The sequence below is a fragment of the Urocampus carinirostris genome, chromosome 2 (assembly GCF_059441175.1).
Source record: "Urocampus carinirostris isolate Australia breed hairy pipefish chromosome 2, RoL_Ucar_1.0, whole genome shotgun sequence".
NCBI classification, from domain to species: Eukaryota; Metazoa; Chordata; class Actinopteri; order Syngnathiformes; family Syngnathidae; genus Urocampus; species Urocampus carinirostris.
The window spans coordinates 21,045,064-21,065,994 of record NC_142350.1 but is presented as its reverse complement, the minus strand read 5'-3'; the positions used below and the strand labels follow the sequence as shown (position 1 = coordinate 21,065,994).

The 20,931-nt window shown below is 39.7% G+C and overlaps 1 protein-coding gene across 2 annotated transcripts in view; it reads right to left on the bottom strand.

Moving 5' to 3' along the window:
• Positions 1-20,931, bottom strand: part of csmd3b (CUB and Sushi multiple domains 3b) — a 493,867-nt gene that overhangs the window by 192,091 nt on the left and 280,845 nt on the right. For both annotated transcript variants that reach the window (XM_088329348.1, XM_088329349.1), the window contains exon 7: positions 10,249-10,326. In XM_088329348.1, the coding sequence (XP_088185474.1) occupies positions 10,249-10,326 (78 nt within the window). The remainder of the gene's footprint in view (positions 1-10,248; positions 10,327-20,931) is intronic.

Sequence of the window (20,931 nt, the reverse complement as noted above, 5' to 3'; positions counted from 1 at the left end):
GTTCAGTGGTTATTAAATAGCATTCCAGTGTGTGATAGTTTGTCACTTGGCTAATAATCAGGCATAGTGGTGATATTCCAATTAGCCGCATTTTGTGTTGACATAACAATAATTCTGCTAATTTGGCTGATACGTGGGTCGAGTTCCAAATCTACACTGACATTAACATTACAAGCTTTGGCTTTTTTGTTGAGTTCGCGTCTGAGGCGTGTCCAGCGAACAAGCGCGTCAGTGTATACTCAGCAGGTGGCGTTTGGATGCGCGTGTGTTGTTTCGCCAACGGTCTACTTTGTTGCTTTGCTGGAGCGGCTAATTTGACCATCTGGGCTATTCCGAAGGCGCAGCCCAGAGGGACCGAGTTGTAGGCGTGTAAATGACGTCGCAGACGTGCGCTTTGCGTGGCGTAAATCAGAATCAGAATCCCATTTTTCATCACTGCTGTTGGCAAAGTTACAGCAGTGGTGGGCCTTGAGATCATGCCGTGCCTTCTCTGCTGGCCTAAAACAGATTGTGATGTTAATATATTTTTGTATCAATATTTGTTCATTAATGATTGATGCGGTTTTTCATTCTGTGCTTTTATAAAGCCACAAATGATGAATACTGTACAGTCATTCAAATTTGTCTGTCAGCTTCCGTTTATTGATTCTTCTCTGCTTCCCGGTGTGTGCTTTTATATTTAAGCATTTGACCAATCACATGTCAGTCATTACCTGTTGCTAGGTTCAGGAATCTGCCTTTAATAATTTATGTGTCGTGCACCATAGCATAGCGGTGATATCTCTGTTGCTTTGGCCAATCAAATACCAATAGGTTCATCTGGCCCTGCATAAATGCCTGGAGAATCATTCCCACTTTTGTAAAGCTAGGGAGCGGTAATTCACAAAAAAGATGGCGCCACAAGCCCGGCGTCAACCCGCAGCACCAGCAAAAATAATATACTATGTCGATATGATCACGTTTTTTTGTCAACCCGTAATAGCTGAAGGAGGAAAATAAGTTGATTTGGTTTGCAGAAATACTATCAAAGACATTTTCAATACGGAGCGTTCGAGAAAACCTGGATATTGTTAAGAAATATTTTGTTCGCCACTTTCAGCCCACAAATTATGAGTGGTGCATCAGTTATTTATTGAGCGCCATTCATCTCTGTTTCGGTAAATGAGACGACAAACGTGCAGTGCAGCATGCACTGGCGTTACATCACGGACACAGGTGTCATTCGAGAAGGAGCACTACGTCATATTTGAAAATGTGAGAAACAAGCAGATGAAAATTGCAGGTAATGTCATCGAATTTTTGGTGGAAAATGAATGTTTGGGCAAAGTTATGGAACAATGTTATGATGCAACCTTCATGTGTTCTGGATTAATTGGGGTGCGGGCTAAGTTAGGAGAGCGCACCATTGACTTTCTGAGATGTTTTTTTTTTCCTTCGCACATTTACTGGCATTTTAAACTCAAATTTAAAGCCAGCAACACAGAATCCCGATTGGCGCTCCTTGGCCTCCCACTGTGTGTTGTTTTGCCGGCTAGCCTGGTGTTACCGTCGGTTTTGTCGTGACGCTTGTTTTTTTCCTGCTTGGCTTCGCGTTAATCGCCATAGCCGTTGCCACTTTTTGTTGTTGGTTCCCAGTTAGCCTGGATCTTCACCGCATGTTTTTTGATCGGCTTTCCTTCCATTAACGCCAATTTTGCAGTGATTCTTAGTTTGTTAATTTCTACCCGGCTTCGCGTTTGTCGGCGTAGCCATTTTCCATTGTCGGTTCCCGGTTCGCCTGGCTGCTCACTGCATGGTATCTGCTCGGCCAGACTCTCAGATTTTGTGTGAGGCTGCGGCTGCCATTACTTGAACGGTTCTCGTTAGCCTCCAGTTGGCAGCTTTACGTGTTTTGCTTTTGCCAGTTAACCTCTTTTTGTCCGTTCGCCATTTGTTGTACCATTCCTGCATCCTCCTACGACACGCCTAGAAATTCTCCACAAAAACTCCCTAAATGTAGCTTAAAAAAACTTCTTCAACTCATTAACACGTAAAACAATATGGGCGACTGACTTGCTAGGTTTTTCTGGTGTTCCTCCTATAACGTCAGTGCTAAGGATGACTAAGACAAGGCATGCCGTCTTCAAAATGCAGTGTCTCGGAAAATAATTAGAATATCGTGATTTGACAAATATAGATTTTATGCAAAAAACATTTACTATTCACTCACATTTTGCATGTTTAAAAAATAGGGATTACCTTCAATTCATTTAGTGTATGATCACTTTAGTTGCTAAACTAGTGATTGAGAAGAGAATTAACATCTGAACTGATCATGGCCAAGCCATCTGTGATGGTAAGATTGGGTATCTGTGCTAACCCACCAATGGACACCAGATTGGGTACAAGAGCACACTCTAAAACGGTCATCAATCAACTGTCATGCTGCACTCAAAAGACAGATGGGGGAAAAAAATAACCTAATGTGGGTCGGTTTGATCCAATTTCCTGTTTTGTTGTTTTTGAGTTCGCGTTTTTTTCCTTACAAAACAGCCCCAAACTTTTCAACAATCCCTAAAAAAGTAATCCCCTTATTACTTTGATATGTTGTTAAAATTATTTGGTTTCCTAACTACATAATAATAAAAAGTCTTCAGACAATTTACGTAATTAGACCAAGATAAACTCTTAATTTTATTGTAAAGTTGTTAATTATGACTTCATTCTAATCCTGTATCTGGATGAAAAGAGGGGAAAAAATGAAATGTCAATCAAAATTTTATAATTTGGTTATAAAGAAGGCCCCCAAATATATGGCACACTTGGTGAAAAGCAACTTAAACAAATTGGACATATTGTACTAAACAATTCCATGAATAGTTGCTATTTAATTTTGTTCAATTTGAAAGGCAACACTATAAGTTTGAAATATAGAAAAGATTCCCAAATTTAAAGACATTTCTCTAAAAAAGAAGTGGCATTTAATTTCACATCACCCCAATATTTATCATTAAGAGGCCAAATATTTACATTTTGGGCAAAATGAACTGATAATATAAATGATAATGACTACAGTAATAAAAAATGATAGTAATACAGTACTAATAATAGTTAAAAGGAAAAAAAAATCCAATCAATAACTCTATAAAACACTAACAAATTGGGTCATAATATACGAAATAACAACAACCAAAAAACACAATCTTTTGGCCGTAAGTCTGCGTCCCTATTACATGCCCAGAGAGTTCGGACACGCCATTGCTGGTATTGTGTTCTTCCGGCGCCGTCGTGAATGGCAGCCACTCCAGCAGCTCCCGTGTTATTTTCGCTACTTTTGTGATTTATTGTTTTGGTTTTTTGCTTACATCTTCAGTGGCTGCCTTGCAACACTTGCAGCACTTTGGATTACTTTCTATCCTATGGATATGGGTTTTAACGCGCAAAAATGCGTTTATTCGAGAAATCAACTCCTCGACCTGAAGAATTCTCGAGCCGGCGCAGTCCCCCTTTTACCTAACGATGTGAGGCGACCCTACCGGGGGTGCAGAGCCGGTGCTAAGGTAAAGGCTAAGCGGCTAGCGGCGAAGTGGCGACATAAGCCCTCGGTACCGTCCATAATCATGGGGAATGTCAACTCCCTACCAAATAAGATCGACGAACTGGCTGTGCTTGTGAAAGACATCAAAGCATACAGGGAGTGCAGCATGCTTTGCTTTAAGGAAACGTGGCTCAGGTCTAGCATCCCGGACGCTAACGTCGCGCTAACCGGCTTCTGCGCTGTTCGGGCTGACAGAGACACAAAAGCCAGTGGGAAGCGCAAAGGAGGAGGACTGGCTATTTACGTGAACACGAGGTGGTGTAACCCTGGGCATGTAAAAACAAAGCTTTCTATCTGCTGCCGTGATGTCAAACTTTTGGCCGTAAGTCTGCGTCCCTATTACATGCCCAGAGAGTTCGGACACGTCATTGCTGTTATTGTTTACATCCCACCGCGCGCTGATGCGAAAGTAGCGTGTGACGTCATCCACTCCGCTGTGGCAAAGCTACAAACACAACACCCGGAGGCTGCAATGTTAATCTCTGGGGACTTCAACCACGTGACTCTTGATAAGACACTGCCCTCTTTCGTCCAGTATGTTGACTGCAAGACCAGGGGAAATAGGACTATTGACCTTCTGTATGCAAACATCAAAAATGCATACAGTGCAAAACCACTGCCTGCCCTTGGGAAAGGAGACCACAACCTCACTCTGCTTAAACCTCAGTACAAACCAAAAGTGAGAAGGCTACCAACAACCACACGCTCTTTTAGAAAATGGTCCACCGAGGCAGAGCAGGCTCTGAGAGACTGCTTTGGACGTACGGACTGGGATGTCCTGCTAGGGTCCAGCAGTGGGGACATTGAGGAGATGGCAAACTGCACAACTGACTACATTAACTTCTGCATGGACACTGTTGTTCCTATAAAGACTGTACGCTGCTATGCCAACAACAAGCCCTGGATCACGAGCGACAAGTGCCTTCTGAACCAAAAGAAGAGGGCCTTTAAAAATGGTGATCAGCAGGAGCTAAAACGAGTACAGAGGGAGCTCAGAGTCCAGCTCCGGAAAGGGAAGGAGCAGTACAGGAGGAAGTTGGAGAAAAGGCTGCAGAACAACAACATGAAGGAGGTGTGGGAAGGGATGAAAACAATTACTGGCTGCAGCACCAAGCAGGGTGTGGCTGTGGATAAAGATGTGGGGCCAGTCAACCAGTTGAACAACTTTTTCAACAGGTTTGACCAGTCCGCCTCATCCTCACCCCTGAGTACTGCTGCTGCCCTTCCCCCTCCCCCTCTGGACACTAGCATGGAAGACACCCCCCCACTCAAAATAACTGCAGCCCAGGTGTGTGGAGAGCTGAGGAGGCTGCGATCTAGCAAGGCAGCTGGTCCAGATGGAGTACCCCTCCGACTGCTGAAAGCCTGTGCGTCTGAGCTGGGAGACTCTCTACAGCGCATCTTCAACCTGAGCCTTGAACAGGGGAGGGTCCCTCAGCTGTGGAAAACATCCTGCATCATCCCAGTCCCAAAGAAATCAAGACCTGAGGAACTCAACGACTTCAGGCCGGTCGCCCTGACATCACATGTGATGAAAACCATGGAGCGGTTGCTGCTGCACCACCTGAGGCTACAGGTCCGTCACGCCATCGACCCTCTGCAATTTGCTTACCAGGAGAAGGTGGGAGTGGAGGATGCTATAGCATACATGTTACACCGATCCCTCTCTCACCTGGATAGGGCTAAGGGGGTTGTGAGGATTACATTTTTGGACTTCTCCAGTGCCTTCAATACCATACAGCCTCTGCTACTGAGTAGGAAACTGACAGAGATGGGAATTAGCTCACGCCTTGTAAAATGGGTTACGGACTACCTGACAGGCAGACCCCAGTATGTGAAACAGGGGGGCTGTACATCGGACACTGTGGTTAGCAGCACAGGATCTCCGCAGGGGACCGTGCTCTCTCCGTTCCTATTCACTCTGTATACATCGGACTTTAAGTGCAACTCTGAGTCCTGCCATGTGCAAAAGTTTGCCGACAACACTGCGATCGTGGGATGTATCAGAAATGGGCAGGAGGAGGAGTACAGGAAATTGATTAAGGACTTTGTCCGATGGCGCGACCCAATCCACCTGCACCTGAACATCACCAAGACCAGGGAGATGGTGGTGGACTTCAGGAGAACTAGAACTCACCCGGTTCCTGTAACCATCAGAGGAGAATGTGTAGAATTTGTCCAGACCTTCAAATACCTGGGTGTGCAGCTGAACAACAAACTGGACAGGACTGCCAACACAGAAGCTCTATGTAGGAAAGGGCAAAGCTGACTTTACTTCCTCAGAAGGCTGGCCTCCTTCAAAATCTGCAAAAAGCTCCTGGAAATATTCTATGAGACAGTTGTGGCAAGCGCGCTCTTCTATGCAGCAGCATGATGGGGAGGCAGCGTCAAGAAGAAGGACGCCTCTCGTCTCAATAAACTGGCGAGGAAAGCGAGCTCTGTTGTGGGCACAGAGCTGGACAGCCTGACAACAGTAGCTGAGAGACGGGCACTGGAAAAGCTGCGGTCAATCATGGACAATCCATCGCATCCACTACACAGCATTATCTCCAGACAGAAGAGCAGTTTCAGCGACAGAATGCTGTCACTGTCTTGTACTACGGACAGACTGAAGAGATCTTTTTATCCTCATGCCATGAGGCTCTTTAACTCTACCCGGCAGAGTAAAAGCCCACATTAAACCACACCACTGGGTATTTGTAAATTGTATTCTTTTTGCTTTTTTATTGTATTGTTCTCAGCTCAGGGATGCTGCTGGAAATGTGAATTTCCCTTCGGGGATGAATAAAGTATCTATCTATCTATCTATCTATCTATCTATCTATCTATCTATCTATCTATCTATCTATCTATCTATCTATCTATCTATCTATCTATCTATCTATCTATCTATCTATCTATCTATCTATCTATCTATCTATCTATCTATCTATCTATCTATCTATCTATCTATCTATCTATCTATCTATCTATCTATCTATCTATCTATCTATCTATCTATCTATCTATCTATCTATCTATCTATCTATCTATCTATCTATCTATCTATCTATCTATCTATCTATCTATCTATCTATCTATCTATCTATCTATTTATCTATCTATCTATCTATCTAATTTAAAAAAACCAAACATGTTGTCATTCTGTTGAATAGCCAAAAGATTAAATGTTTTTTTAATGTTCATTTTAAAAGTAAGCCCTATAAAACTGGCTACATGTGTTCAAAACAACAACAACTACAAACATGTAGTTTTTTAATTTTTAAAACAGCTATAAAGATTTTGTTGATTGGTATAAAACAAACCAGTTCGATCAAATTAATCAAAAAATGTGATCTGTAACTGATCATTTTTTAGTTTTGAATGTTGCAACAAAGTTGTTTTTCACAAACTTTTATTCATTCTATTGACAACTTTAATCCTGCCTCATATTTGGATTTCGCTCACATCAGAAATACAGTAATCCCTCGCTACTTCGCACTTCCATTATCGCTAGTTCACTGCTTTGTGAACTTTGAATCTAATTAAATTGCGTTTATCGTCAGTGGTATAATCGTATTGTGCAGTGTTTCCTGCAGTAGACAGCACACAGCAAATGCTATCACGAGGAGAAGGCTGTAAATGTGTATGTTGAGTGAGCAAGACTGTATGTCCGCGACTGTCATGTGTCCACCAAAGCAACTTGGGAAGCACAGCAACTACTAGCTTTTAGCGGCTCGTTGAACCGAAAATAATTGTTCGATCAAATCAAACTCTTAGGAAACTCGGATGAGCACAAAGATATGGTGATCGCCAGTGGGTGTTCTGTAGATGGTTATTAGGTCCAAAAACGGACTGAAACGGTGTCGGGAGAGAAATGAGTAGCGGGGCTGCAGGTCTGGCTTATTGCTATGGCCAAGCTATGTAAAAAACCTCAGACGCTAACCCTGGTATGCCTGTATCTCAACATTCCCAAATTCATTACCCAGGAAATGGATGACCTCGCGCTACAACTTGGTCTGAGACCCGGCTCGCCTGGATGCTTGCATGCAACTAGCCAGCTGCTCTCTTAATCACTTTTTTACTCTGAAACGACAAGCAATCCATTTTTGTTGTACTGTATGATAACAATAAAGATTGTTTATTCCACTGAAATTATACTGTATGTTCTCTTTTTTTATTTGTAGATCTATAGTCGTGTTTATACTCTGTCGATAAAGATGTCATCTCAAAGGGTGTCACTACTTTGTAAATGAATACATTTCGCAGTGGGTTTAATGCCCCACTATACAACCATATACACTATAACGGGGTCTGTTTGTATTTCCAAGAGAAAATGTCTAAAAAAAGCTTTTAGAGAAAACATAAGGGTCTCGAATACATCACGACAAGACTCAGAATCCAATTAAGGGAGAAAAAAAAAAACGAGCAAGTGTCCCTTCCTACTCATGCATCTGGAATGATACCCCCATCCTTGCAAGAGTGTCATTCCCCGTTGCTGTCGACGCATGAATAGTAAAGCCAAAATGAGTGTCCAAGAAGTGAAAGGGCAAAAATAATAGGGCTTGTCGTCATGGTTATATGCAGAAATATGTTTCAAAACAGCATGAAGAGGATCGCAGAGGAAATTTGGATTAAAGTACAGTAACAGAATATTGAAGCACTTTCAAGTACATTCTCTCAAAGAGGTTGAAACCTCCTACGGTTGAAACCTCTCAGACAAAAGACGATTGTCATGTGCATTTTTCAGTTTCTTAATGGCTTTTCTCTGCATGGGACCATAATAAAGCATTCATTTTACCATATTTTCTGGACAATAAGAAAGGCACACCACATAATAAGGCCTTCATAAGGACATATACAGAGAAGAAAATAAGTATTTAAACACCCTGCTATTAAATCCAGAAATCACAGTGCATGTTTTTTTAACGGTTTTTTTATGTGTTATAGCTGCAAATAAATGTTTGAACAACTGAGAAAATGAATGTTAATATTTTCTACAGTAGCCTTTGTTTGCTATTACAGAGGACAAACGCTTCCTGTAGTCTTTCGCCAGGGTTGCACACACTGCAGGAGGGATCTTGGCACACTCCTCGACACAGATCTTCTCTAGATCAGTTGGCTTTCTGGGCTGTAGCTAAGAAACACGCAGTTTGAGCTCCATTTCCATATATTATTACATCTATAAATGTTAGATTTTTAAATAAAACATTTTTATGATTGCAGTATTTTATACTTATTTTTTACTTATTTGTGTACAATTTAATATTGCATTTAGATTTATGTATTATGTTATTGTTTTACTTATTGTTTTTGGGAATGTATTCTTTTATTTTACATAGCAACTATTTTCAAATAATTTACCGTAATTCATTATTTTGTCCGTCATGCCTGGAGTGATTTGGCAATTATAAATAAAAAAGTTAGCAGGCTACAAATGTAAAACAATAATAATAATAATAATAATATAATATATAGGGCAGCACGGCGGCACAGTGGTTAGCGCTTGTGCGGCACAGTTCATGTCATGGGAACCTGTCGTGGGTTCAAATCCAGCTCCAGACATCCTGTGCGGAGTTTGTATGTTCTCCCCGTGCTTGCGTGGGTTTCCTCCGGGCACTCCGGTTTCCTCCCATGTTCCAAAAACATGCATTTCAGGTGAATTGGCCGGTCCAAATTGTCCCTAGGTGTGAATGAGCGAATGAGTTGTCTGTCCCTGTGTGCCCTGCAATTGGCTGGCAACCAGTTCAGGGTGTCCCCTGCCCACTGCCCGGAGATGGCTGGGATGGGCTCCAGCCCCCCCGCGACCCTAATGAGGATAAGCGGTACGGCTAATGAGATGAGATGAGATAATATAATAATAATAATTATAATGATGAACAGAGAAAAATGATATGTCCCATGATTAGAAAAATAAATATGAAATGAGACACTACAACATATACTGTATGTAGATCAGGGATGTCAAACTCAGTTTGGCTCTGGTGTTGGATCCAGACCTTCTGTTCTCAGGCTGGCCGGGTCAGTAAGAGTGTAAACTTTAAATTTTTAGCTCACCGTAGTTTTTCAATATTATGCTTTATCATTCAGCCTACTTTAGAGGCCTAATCACAGATGACAAGGGGCATTTTTAAACACAACAAATGTATTCACAAACAATAGTGAAAACATATTTTCAAGATAGGCTTTGAACATCTTAACCTGTTTATTTCACAGTTGAGTAAATGCAGTTTTGCACTTAAACCAACTCAACAGGCTATACAACTCCACACTTCCCTCTAGCGGCCAGATAGAATATTTTGTTTGCATTTATTTTAAAAAAGCATATCTTTTAAAATAAACGACCTAGAGACTCACTTATTTTAAGGCATACTCATACTCAAATGTATGGAGAGTTTGATTAAATCATCCGATATGCCAGAAATGGCCTGTGCATATGTTTGACAATACTGATGTGGATGAAGCAAAAACATGATTTAATGCAAAGCAAGTCATGCTTCAAAACAAATATTAAAAGATTGGGACATCATGAGGCTCCTAATACATTTTTATTTATCCGAAAGTTTTTTTAAAGACCAAAAAGAAATTTTAAAAAAAGGAGGTAAGAGGAAGAAAGTGACATAAAACAAAAAACAAGTCATTCAGCACACATTAGTTCATTAGCCACAATTGACATTAAGATGGGAACTCACAGATTGAAAACTTGCCGCCGGAGTCTTTGCCAGGGAACAATTTAACGCCCCGCGACTTAAAATCTACTGAGCGCTTCACTGCAGAAGAGAACAAAACACAGAGAGAGAAGAAAGAAATCAGAACAGACTGGATAAAGAGGTGCGAATAAGGATCATGATTATAAAGCAAGAGACAAGCGAGGAATGAGATAACACAGGGGGGAAAAAAGTAGCTGGTTCTTCTCCACTTGAAATGCTGAGAGGGGAAGAGCGGGAAGCTAATCTCACAATGAAAGGCAAAAAAAATAACAACAATAACATCAGTTTGATGTCAGGGTGTCCCAGCTGCCTCGTTCGCCCAACAAGAAAAATAGAATTGCCACGTGTGTCCGGTTGGCCAAGATCTCTAACGTTTGAAAAATACTAATGATAATGAATAAGAATTTATAAATCTCTCTCTCTCTCTCTCTCTCTCTCTCTCTCTCTCTCTCTCTCTCTCTCTCTCTCTCTCTCTCTCTCTCTCTCTCTCTCTCTCTCTCTCTCTCTCTCTCTCTCTCTCTCTCTCTCCATCTCTCTCCATCTCTCTCTCTCTCTCCCTCTCTCCCTCTCTCTATATATATATATTATTATCATTTACTACATAGATATTTTGGGTTTTCTTGAGCTTTAAGTTGTAGAATATTGTAAAATAATTTTACTGTACTTTCATGACCGTAAGGCGCACATAAAAGTTTCAAATTTCAAACAAATTGTGCAGCACGCCCTATCATTTGGTGCGCCTTGTGTGTCATGCAGAGCAACAGATGTTAAACATCAACCGTGGTCATGGTCCTTCTTTGGTGGTTTAGGTCTCTTTCATTTTGTTCACAAAACAAACAGTGGATGAAGACGCATAAAAACAATAACTCATTGAATATGTTTTGTGAAAGTAAATTGCGGTTTATCTGCCATTATTAGTAAAAAAAACAATTAGAAACAAAAAAGGAAACTTTTTTTTTTTTTTTTTTAGTTTTGGGGGGGAAACGACCTGTCATTTAATAGTCTTTGTTGGAAAATATATCAGGTGTTAAAGTGGGTCATCATGAAAAACTACACATTTAGCAAACTGTAAAGGGATTTCAAACCATTGAATTGATGTGATACTTAAAATTGAACCACAAATATATGGGTTGATTGTCATTGAAGAAGCAGGTAGACAATGAAGAATTGTCTACTGAGGTGCCCGTGGACCTGATCTGAAAATACCTCACCAGTACTGGGTCAATTTAACCCTACTTCCAATAACTAACCTAGTAATAATGTGTTAAGTTATTTTAGAAATGCATATCTAACGGTTTTCTCTTTGTGCTAATTAGTCACAACAATAAGCTCTCAACTTGAAAAAGGTTGAAGACACACAAGACAGCTGAGCTTAAAATATATATTTTAAAAAAGATACGTAATTTTAATAGTTAAACACCTCTTGTCTTAGTATAATTAATATATGATTAAGTCAATTTAAACCTGATTATAACATTGCATACATCACATGATTTATAAATTGGCAAAATGGAATTAGAAAAATAGAGTAATGTGTATTTAGTGTAGTGTACTGGGACATGATAAGCAATTAGAATAACGTATTTGTTCCACGACACGCGGAATGCATAGAGCCATTGACCGGTTTGACTTGTGCAGTATCATCTTAGTTTTCCAAGAAAAAACAGCACCGTTGGAGTACTGTTGGCAATTTGAGTTCAATCACAAGCTAGGCAAATGATCTGCGTGAATTTGCATCAAAGTTTAACACTCCAATGGTGTTAAAGGTTCTTGCGGCAGACGACGGGCCAGATGCGTTGAACAAAGACACACTTATTGGCTTGAATGTTTTATTCAAAATAGAGAAGTGAACAAAAAGTAGATTAAATTAAAGCTTAAGTCACCTCAAACACGAGGACCCGACCAGAGAGGAGCTGTTCAGCGCTTTAATATTAGCTGAGCGCCTTTTAAAGACAATTTAGGCTCACATTTACTTATTAATAGAGCACGTAAGGAAAAGCGTAGTAGCACGCAAACACCCAGAGGGCTAAAGCGTTTTTATTTGGAGGAAAATCAGGTTTTAACAACACAAAGCTTTTATGATGATATCACAACATTCTCTGAGGGGCTTGTTTAGGCATTTGCAGAAACATGCGCTGTTTAGCTCACAAAATCTGGCTTAGTCTAATGTTCTTATGTGGCCATGTAAGACTGGCTAGAATACAAACTTTGAATTATATGGAAATAAAAAAAATCTAAGGGCACCTGTCTACTTTTGGGGATGACAAACCAATGGCTCTCACCAAAATAGTTCTCAAGAGTCTTTGTACACCTTTTTCATGACTAAATTCAAGCACTTTTCAAGGACTTTCAAAGCCAATTTTCCAATATCCCCAGTGCCACTAAAATAATACATCCGGTGTGACTGATGCATTTTGCAGAGCAACAAATACATCTGCGATGTATAATCTTGCGTGTACATTTATCAAGACATAGGAGTTTTAAATCTTGTGTAGATCACAAATCTATTTGTGGAACTAAAAAATATGTGTGTAAATATTTAATGTTCATAACTGATATGCAATCCTCACACTAATACAAACAGTGGCTTGCAAGACTATTTGGCCCCCTTGAACTTTGTGAACTTTTTCCACATTTCAGACTTCAAACATAAAGATGTAAAACTGTAATTTCTTGTGAAGCATTAACAATAAGTGGACCACACTTTATTGGATAATTTAAACTTTTTTAACAAAACAAGAAAAAGTGGGTGAGCAAATCGATTCAGCCCCATTGATTTAATACTTTGTAGCGCCACCTTTTGCTGCGATTACAGCTGAATGTCGGTTGGGGTATGTCTCTATCAGTTTTGCACATCGAGAAACTGATATTTTTGCCCATTCCTCCTTGCAAAACAGCTTGAGCTCAGTGAGGTTGGATGGAAAGTGTTTGTGGACAGCAGTTTTCAGTTCTTTCCACAGATTCTCAATTGGATTGAGGTCTCATCTGACTAGAGCACCTTCTTCCACATGTTTGGTGTGTCTCCCAGGTGGCTTGTGGAAAACTGTAACCACACTTTTTATGGATATCTTTAAGAAATGGCTTCATTCTTTCCACTCTTCTATAAAGGATAGATTTGTGCAGTATACAACCGATTGTTGTCCTATGGACAGATTCTCCCACCTCAGCTGTAGACCTCTGCAGTTCATCCATAGTGATCATTGGCCTCTTTGCTGCATCTCTGATCAGTTTTCTCCTTGTATGAGCTGAAAAATTAGGGGGACAGCCCAATCTTGGTAGATTTGCAGTGGTCTCATACTTCTTCCATTTCAATAGTATTGCTTGCACAGTGCTCAGTGCAATGAAGCTTAGGAAATCTTTTTATATCCAAATTCAGCTTTAAACTTCTCGGACCTGGCTGGTGTGTTCCTCGTTCTTCATGATGCTCTCTGTGCTTTAAACAGACCTCTGAGACTATCACAGTGCAGGTGCATTTATACAGAGATTTGATTGCACACAGGTGGATTCCATTTATCATCGTTAGTCATTTAGATCAACATAGAATCATTCAGAGATCCTCACCGAACTTCTGGACAGAGTTTGCTGCACTGAAAATAAAGGGGCTGAATACTTTTGCACACCCACTTTTTCGTTTATCTGTTAAAAAAGTTTAAAATATCCGATAAAGTGTGTTCCACTTCATAATTGCGTCCCACTTATTGTTGATGCTTCACAAGAAATTACAGTTTTATATACTGATGTTTGAAGTCTGAAATGTAGCAAAAGGTCACAAAGTTCAAGGGGGGGCAGAGAGTTTCGCAAGCCACTGTATTTCTTAGTGGCCTCTTTGAGTGTACCATGCACCTGTATTTTTGGCCGCTACCTGTAAGGAGCGATGACGCTCGACATGACAATACCATACAAACTAATGAAAGCTGGCGTTAATCAAAAGGGAAAAATAAATGCAATGGCAAAGCGGAGCCACCATAGAGCAGTGTATTTTAAGCAGACTTGATGAGAAGCATTAAAAAGATTTTAACCATTTACAAGCCCTTCACACAAAATTTAAGCACTTTTTAAATATTAGGGAAGGTGATGGAACACACCTCGCATCCAATCAGAGCTTGAGCAAATTGACGAAAGCCTCGACACCAGACATTGCACTTTGAAAAGTGGTATAGCACCAGCAAAAGCATGCATGTCAAATTTTCACTTTTTATTTCATCGAATGAACGATGGTCGTCTTGGACGGGTGCCATGGAGGCAGGATGAAGGCTCGCACATGTTCATTAAGAACCGTCTGTGACACCATGAACACATAGAAATTCATGAATAGGTCATGCAGAGGGACAACGGTGAGGGAGGCCCGTGATTAGTTACTTTCGCCTTCGGAAAGCCGACACCCTCGACTGATGCAATCCCGATGGCGTTATCTTTCAGTCTACAGTAATCTTTTACTCAGGGGCGTAACCAGCCTGTTTTTCGGGGCTGCTGGAGCATTTTACGTACATTTGAAGTAAAAGTTGGATTGCGCAAATAAGTGAATTATTTTGTCCTTACACATAAATACCTCCAAGAGGCTTTCAGATGTTCTGGTATAATGATCCTGACAGAAATTGGACACCAGACTTTTTATTAACGAAGACCATCCGACTCCCCTCAAATAACCGACCTGAGTATATTTTCTGTACAAACAACTAGCAGTTCCTCTTTCAACTCCCTGCCATCCGTGACTCACGCAACCCGGTCAGCGGTAATGAAAGAAGTTGACCTATTTCGAGGGAACCTTAACTGTAAATTCTGTGTCACCATTCATTATTGCAAGACTGTTGAAAACATTCGAAAGAGTGTTGCGTTTTCGGCTGTAATGGAATTCATGTCTCTTCATTCCCTTTGCCAGTGGGAATGAGTAAGAGCAGCAGCAGCCACAGCCGCCTGCGAATAGATAGATAATGCATCTTCATACACACTCCATAGTGTGTTGGCTTGGATTTGATCCGTACATGAATAAAAGATCAAACCTGTGCCGTAATTAATCCACGCTTAATAGCTTTTTTCCTCATCCCTCTGTAATTGCCCTGAGGTCTCAAATACTAATGCACGAACATCTAAACAGGGCACCTAGAATTTATTTCAAGAAGTATGTATACAACAACAATTTGATCATGTACTTTCCTTTAATGTACATGAATAGGCTTTGGTTTGCCTGTTAACACTAGTAGTTAGCTAAATTTGAGATGATGTATTAACAGGCTTGAGAGTAAAATAATTCGGATTTAAAAAAAGGAATCAGATTCAGTAAAAAATATGTATTCCTACCATAGACACATTTAAAAGTATAATTAATTATACATATAGGTAGATGAATTGAGTGTATCATCATTTCAATCACTGACAGAGAGAGAGATAGAGATGAAGCTTAAACACGACTTGTGCGCAGATCGTGGTATCACCCTTATCATATTGTAAAAATTCCATATTTGTCAAACTGTGTTTCAGGTAAAAGCACTTTTGTTTTGGTCTGTGTTTCATTTCTACTTCAATTTAGCACAGATTGTTTTTATATTGGCGCAAGCCTGCAGTTTCATGAGGTAGTTTACATGCGTGCGTATTAGTGTGCTACAGATGTGTTAAGGGACATTTAGTCAATATGATCGATTGTCTTTTTGTATTTTGCCGTTAATCATAGTTATAAATCCACTACTGTATTCAATCACAAAAATTTAATAATTTCATTTAGACCATTTTTATTTTTTAGTATATTTCGTATTAGCTTAATCCAAAAGTAATCTAATGTAATTAAGTTAGACTACTTCAATTTTATGGTTTTCGTATTATGTTAATGATTAGATTTTTGAACAGGTAACTGGTAATTGTAACAGACACCATTTTTTAAATAACCCCCCCAACCCTGTTTATTAACTGCATTTGAATTTAGGCAGCGATGCCGCCCAATGTGACAAAGGAGACATCCTCTTAAATGTATATGTTATTCATATTTGGTTGGAAACCTCGATAAAAAAATCAAGCAATTTCATTCCTTGGTGTTTGTAATGGTAACTACCACATTTTCAGGACCACAGGCTATTGCTTTAATCACGCACTCTCAATCCTGCTGATGATGTAACTATGTGGCTCAACCACTTTATGCGTTTAGTTGAAGACTATGCTCGTCTACGCCTGAGACAAATATGACTCTAGTTTTTGGCACCGAATAAGACAATGCAATCTTGGACATAGACAACGTTAGCTTTGGCAAAAAAGACCACGCTAAATTTTGATACAGAAGAAAACATTTTTTGCCGTAGAAGAAAAAAAAACTTTATTTTACACCTAAAAGACGCTGATGGTAGTTTTTATCTCCGAAGCAAACATTGCTAATTTTTAGTAGACGACAAAGCAAGCTTTAAAAACTATTCTAGTTCTCATAAAATGGGAGGAGCATTTTTTTAATTATTATTTGCAATAAAGTAAACAGCCTAGTTTTCAGCTTGGAAAACGACAATGCTAGAGTTCGACATGGAGACGCCAGTGTTCATTTTTGGTATGCAGACCAAACTAGTTTCTAGCATAGTAGACTACATCTGCTTTTGCCATGTTCTAAATATAAAGCAAATTGCAGAAAGTTGTCTCTAAAAGATATGAATGAACTCAGGTAAACAACTCTTGAATTTGCATTTATTTATGGCTTTCAGGACGACTTTCTGTTTCCTCCATCCTCTAACATTTGTCTCTGGGACTGTGAAAAAAAATATTGTGACAGTGAGATTAAAGCCAATGTATTTTTGTATATTATCAACATCACTGGTAGTCTCGTGGTTAGGATTTGGCGATTTGACCACCATGACCTGGGTTCCATTCCATTTGCACACAATGTTTTGCATCATTGCACTAATACGGCGGCATACATTAAAACCTCGTTGAGTAACCCACATGAATGAATTCTGTATGCATTTCCAATTTGAGTAGCTGCATTTTCTGGTATGTAGGGCGCACCAGGTTATATGGTGCGCTTTTTAATTTCTGGCCAATTCGGTGGCTTTGGTGCGCCTTGCAGTCCGGAATAAACAGTATTTTTATTTTTATTTTGTATGTGTCAACATTAGGAAGAAAATTAAAATAATCTTAACCGCAAGCTGTTTCCAGCTACATGACCACAGGCTGAAGGACATCCATGAACCACATGTAACCTGCTCTATGCTCCTCTTAGCATGTGACATGCGTGTCAAGGCTCCCACCACCAATCCCGGTGTGAGCTGCATTATTAAGGCTGTCTGAACGGAGGCTATTATTCAAGGGGATTTAAGCCTTATAGATGGAATCGTAATTGACAAGGCCAAGGCCTAGAAGCACATTATTCACTTTGCTTATTTGTGCCTACTGATGGAATGGAATGCTGGCTGGGCAGGCTGCACAGCATTATCCTTAGGGCTAGTACCAAATTAATTACCAGGAAACTATTATATTCATCATGGCCGCATAATCACATTGATACAACCAAATAAAATCCAGTGAATTTTTCGCACTATAAGGCATACAGGATTATAAGGTGCATCCCCCCTTTTGTACATAAGGCATACTGGACTACAGAGCAATTTGGACTGCAGTGAGAGCTGCCCTGTTTATTCGTATAGAACTGTTAGGCTTTTAAAAGACTTACGGCATATAATAGAATGATTGATCAGTCGATAAGAGATCAAAATTGCACAACGGGAATTGAACCTGAGACGTGGCGTGGTATTGTGAGCACCTTAGCACCGACCCACCAGAGTACAAATGGTACAAAAAGGCATTAGATTGTGATGATCACACTTTTTACCAACAATGCCAGAAACACTGATTTTACTTTGCATTCTGATGGGTTGAAAAGTCTCTTCACCTGTGCGAAAGTAATAAAAATAATGTTGCGGCTTAAATTTGTATAAATAAGTCAAATAGCTTGTATAGGTATTTTAGATAGATGGATAGATAGATAGATAGATAGATAGATAGATAGATAGATAGATAGATAGATAGATAGATAGATAGATAGATAGATAGATAGATAGATAGATAGATAGATAGATAGATAGATAGATAGATAGATAGATAGATAGATAGATAGATAGATAGATAGATAGATAGATAGATAGATAGATAGATAGATAGATAGATAGATAGATAGATAGATAGATAGATAGATAGATAGATAGATAGATAGATAGATAGATAGATACTTTATTCATCCCCGCAGGGAAATTCACATATCCAGTAGCATCCCTTCGCTGAGAACAATACAATAATAAAGGAAAAGAAATACAATATACAAATACCCAATGTGAAGCGCTAATACTCACTGTAGCGTGTTGTATAGAGTATTTAAATAGTGCTACATAAAATACACACTGCAATAAAAGTACGGTAATATGCAATGTAGGGGGTGTGGTTTAATGTGGACCTTTACTCCGCCGGGTGGAGTTAAAGAGCCGCATGGCATGAGGAAGAAAAGATCTCTTCAGTCTGTCCGTGGTACAAGACAGTGACAGCAGTCTGTCGCTGAAGCTGCTCTTCTGTCTGGATATAATGCTGTATAGTGGATGTGATGAATTGTCCATGATTGACCGCAGCTATTTCAATGCCCGTCTCAATTTTATTGAAAGGCTTGTTTTTCCTCCATTCTCTAACATTCATTTCTGGCAACGTGAGTAAAAATAGTGTGAAAATGAGATAAACTTCAATGCCTTTTAATATAATGTTTGTACCACTGGTAGAAAAGTGTTGGCACTCTCACCGCCACGACCCGGGGTTAAAGTAATTTTGCATATCAATCATTGCACAAATACGATAGAATTCTGTAAAAACGTGTGCATTTCCAATCTTATCGAATATATTTTGTGGTGCAATGTTCCTACCGGGCAATAAGGCACACTTTGAGATCTCTGGCAAAAGTTTTTTAAGTGCGCCTTATGGTTCAGAAAATATGGTTGTTTTGTTTTTGATCTTTGCATTGCACTCTAAAAACATCATCATAATGTTTATAACATGATTATGATTGCGAGCAGTGGAAACACGCGCTTGGCAATTAAGCACGGAACGTGACAAGTAAATTAACGCCATTTGGAATGACGGCCCTTAAGGCTGCGAGCTATTCGACACGCTGTACAAACCATCTATCACACCCCTGCGTACACACATATGCTCATTAGATACTAGCTGACAACAGCAGGGCAAATATTAAGACAAAGCCAAGCTTGCCTGGCTAAGTGTCGATATCCCTCCACCCCCTTTACTCTTTTCTAATTCACCATTTCACGATTTGGGTAGCCGAGGCACAATTAGATGGATATGCGTGCCAATTGGCTGACCTCCTGTGGTTCAACAAATGCATTCTGATAAAGAGTCACGCAAAGAATGTCTGACCATCTCGCTGAAGGCACCAAAGCCTCCCTAAGAGGTCTGAGAGCGAACGTCTTAGGAAAGTGAACACTACATGCCAAAGTGCATTTGCTCACGTTGTCTCCAGGCAGCAAAAAAAAAAAAAAAAAAATTGGAATTGTTTTGATGCTATGCCGCTATTATTAGTGAGACATCCATCAGGGACGGCAAAGCAACACATATTTAGATAATTTACAAATCAATTTGAACAGTTGTATGTTTTTCTTCTTGGTTTTTCATGATCGAGAGAATTATACCATATGTTTCGCACTATAAGGCGCATCCCCTAAAAATACTATTTCGTCATATATTTTTCGCATGTAATTGAGACTACAGTTAGCGCTGCCGTGTTCATTTGTTTAGAACCGTTTATACGCAAAACACATAAAATAGTGATATTCTTTGCAAAGGTAGTAAAACCCAGGTCAGGGCGATGAGGGCGCCAAAACTGTACCAATAGACCACCAGTACTACAGATGACTTATGAAAAAGCTTTAGGGCTTTTTTCCATTATGACAAGAAACACTTATTTGCATAGTGCATTTTGCTCTGCATTCTGATTAAACAGTCTCTGCACTTTTTCATCTCTGCATCAATAATGCTGCGGTTTGATATGTATACGTACATAGAATAACTTGTACTGTATAGTATTCTATTTAAAGACTGTCTGTTTCTGTCATTCGCAACATTATTGATGCACACGTGGAGGTGGAGAGACTATTTGACGCATCAGACTGTGTAAATAGGTGTTTCTGGCACACTGGCTTAAAAAAGTGTGAATATGAAACTTTCCTCTAATGCATTTTCGTATGTTATATTTACCACTGGTGACCGAGTAGTAAAGTCTAGATCCTCTTGCATTCATACAATGTATTGCAAATTTAAGCCTGCAAATACTACCAATTGATTAAATAGTGCTCAAATTTGGTAGTATGCCAAAAAGCTCTGTGTAGTAACGAGCACCTATAAAAACGGTATGTATCTTTAATCTGAACCACCATATTCTGGAATATATAAATTGCACCGGGTCAAAAGGTGTACTTCCAAAGTTCTGGCCATTTTTTTTTTGGTGTGCCTTACAGTCCATAAAATACGGTAGTTTAGTATAAAAGCAGCCATGAGATGCTTGCATAAAGCTTTCCCACATGAATTAACATTCTGTTTGTTTGTGAATTCCCAGAAAAAAACATGATAAAACTTTGCTCAAGTTAAATATCCTAGAATTTATTTATGCCCACATAAAGTGGCCGTAAGTGTCATTTAATCAATACT